Raw genomic sequence first — 1,847 nt, 5'->3', positions numbered from 1 at the left:
TCTCTGTGTCTCTGTGTCTCTGTGTCTCTGTGTCTCTGTCTCCTGTCTCTCTCAGTCTCTCTGTCTCTCTGTCTCTCTGTCTCCTGTCTCTCTCAGTCTCTCAGTCTCTCTGTGTCTCTGTGTGAGTGTCTTTATCTATCTCTCTCTCACACTCTCTTTCTCTCTTTCTTTCTTTCTYCCTTGGGTGAGTGCTCAAGCAGACAAACCCTCCTACGGTGACTCACACCTCACAACAACAGGTTATCACGGTGCAACCTGACTAAATTATTCATCATCTTTATTTAGCTGATCTCTGACGCTACATTATTAACTGACTGTTTCCATTAATACAGGTCTTTTATGTGTTCAGACAATGTAAGTCACAGAGCCGATCGAGTGAGGGACCGTCTATGTAACCGTTACAGGTCTTTGCCAGAGTCCTGGAACAGAACTCTGCATGCACCATATTTCCATACTCATTATGGAAATACTCACCATACTCTCATATATTTTCATACATCATACACCCTATTGTCCACATTACAGCATTCTCAAGCCATACACTATATATACAAAATATGTGGACACCCCTTCAAATTAGAGGATTCGGTTATTTCATCCACACCGGTTGCTGACACGTGTATAAAATCGAGCAGAAGCCATGCAATCTCCATAGACAAACATTAGTAGTAAATGGCCTTACTGAAGAGCTCAGTGACTTTCAACGTGGCACCGTCATAGGATGCCACCTTTCCAACAAGTCAGTTGATCAAATTTCCCATTTCTGCCCTGCTAGAGCTGCCCCGGTAAAGCCTAAGAACACCATGCACAATGCCAAGTGTCAGCTGGTGTGGTGTAAAGCTTGTCACCATTGGACTCTGGAGCAGTAGATACACAGTCTGGAGTGATGAATCACACTTCACCATTTATTTTTTTAATTGAACCTTTATTTAACTAGGCAAGTCAGTTAAGAACAAATTCTTATTTACAATGACAGCCTAGGACCAGTGGGTTAACTGCCTTGTTCAGGGGCAGAACAACAGGTTTTTACCTTGCCAGCTCAGGGATTTGAAGTTACTGGCCCAACACTCTAACCACTTTGATCTAGCAACCTTTCAGTTACTGGCCCAACACTCTAACCACTAGGATACCTGTCACCCCGACTGAGGAATCTGGGCTTGGTGGGTGCCAAGAGAACGTTACCAGTCACAATGCATAGTGTCAACTGTAAAGTTTGGAGGAGGAGGAATAATGATTTTTAAATGAGATGTTCGATGAGCAGGTGTCCACATTATTTTATTCATGTAATGTACCTCTAGTTATCACATATGACAGTTTCCATAATAATCTTTGTGTCTCCATCCCTCCAGAATGCCACTGTGAAAGTGGGGGGGGATTATTCCTGTTATAATGTATTTCCATGTTAATGTTTGTGTYTCTCTCCATCCAGAGCGCCACAGGGAAAGTGGAGGAGTTCTTCCTCTTCGGGGCGTTCCTGGAGGCCACCATGATTGACAGGAAGATCGGGGACAAACCAATCTGCTTCGAGGTTACAATAGGTTTGTAGCKTCAATAGCTCAGCCAATGAGCCAACATGACATCATCCTTTATGAGGAAATAGCAAGCATTTTTGAAACGGTCTGTTTGAGCTGGGGTTTTGAAGTGTTTTAGGATGAGTCAACATTATTTAGGTATGAGTTAATAGAATATAAACTTTTAAAAGTGAGATTTACGCTGGACAGTTACTGTAAAACTAGTCCTGGGTTGWTAATCTAGGAATAGCCTCAATCCGTACCTAAGAAACCATCCCTCAATGAAGATTCTCCATTGACAATTATTTTTTATCCATTACTAGGCTCAATCTGGGT

The 1,847-nt window shown here is 42.5% G+C and overlaps 1 protein-coding gene across 1 annotated transcript in view; it reads left to right on the top strand.

The window, feature by feature from the left end:
- LOC111963071 (otoferlin-like) overlaps positions 1 to 1,847 on the top strand; it is a 52,453-nt gene that overhangs the window by 11,566 nt on the left and 39,040 nt on the right. The window contains exon 11 of the mRNA XM_070443306.1: positions 1,430 to 1,538. Within this exon, the coding sequence (XP_070299407.1) occupies positions 1,430 to 1,538 (109 nt within the window). The remainder of the gene's footprint in view (positions 1 to 1,429; positions 1,539 to 1,847) is intronic.

The sequence above is a fragment of the Salvelinus sp. IW2-2015 genome, linkage group LG4q.2, assembly GCF_002910315.2.
Source record: "Salvelinus sp. IW2-2015 linkage group LG4q.2, ASM291031v2, whole genome shotgun sequence".
Classification (NCBI taxonomy): domain Eukaryota; kingdom Metazoa; phylum Chordata; class Actinopteri; order Salmoniformes; family Salmonidae; genus Salvelinus; species Salvelinus sp. IW2-2015.
The sequence above is the reverse complement of the archived record's forward strand: the minus strand, read 5'-3'. Positions and strand labels throughout refer to the sequence as shown.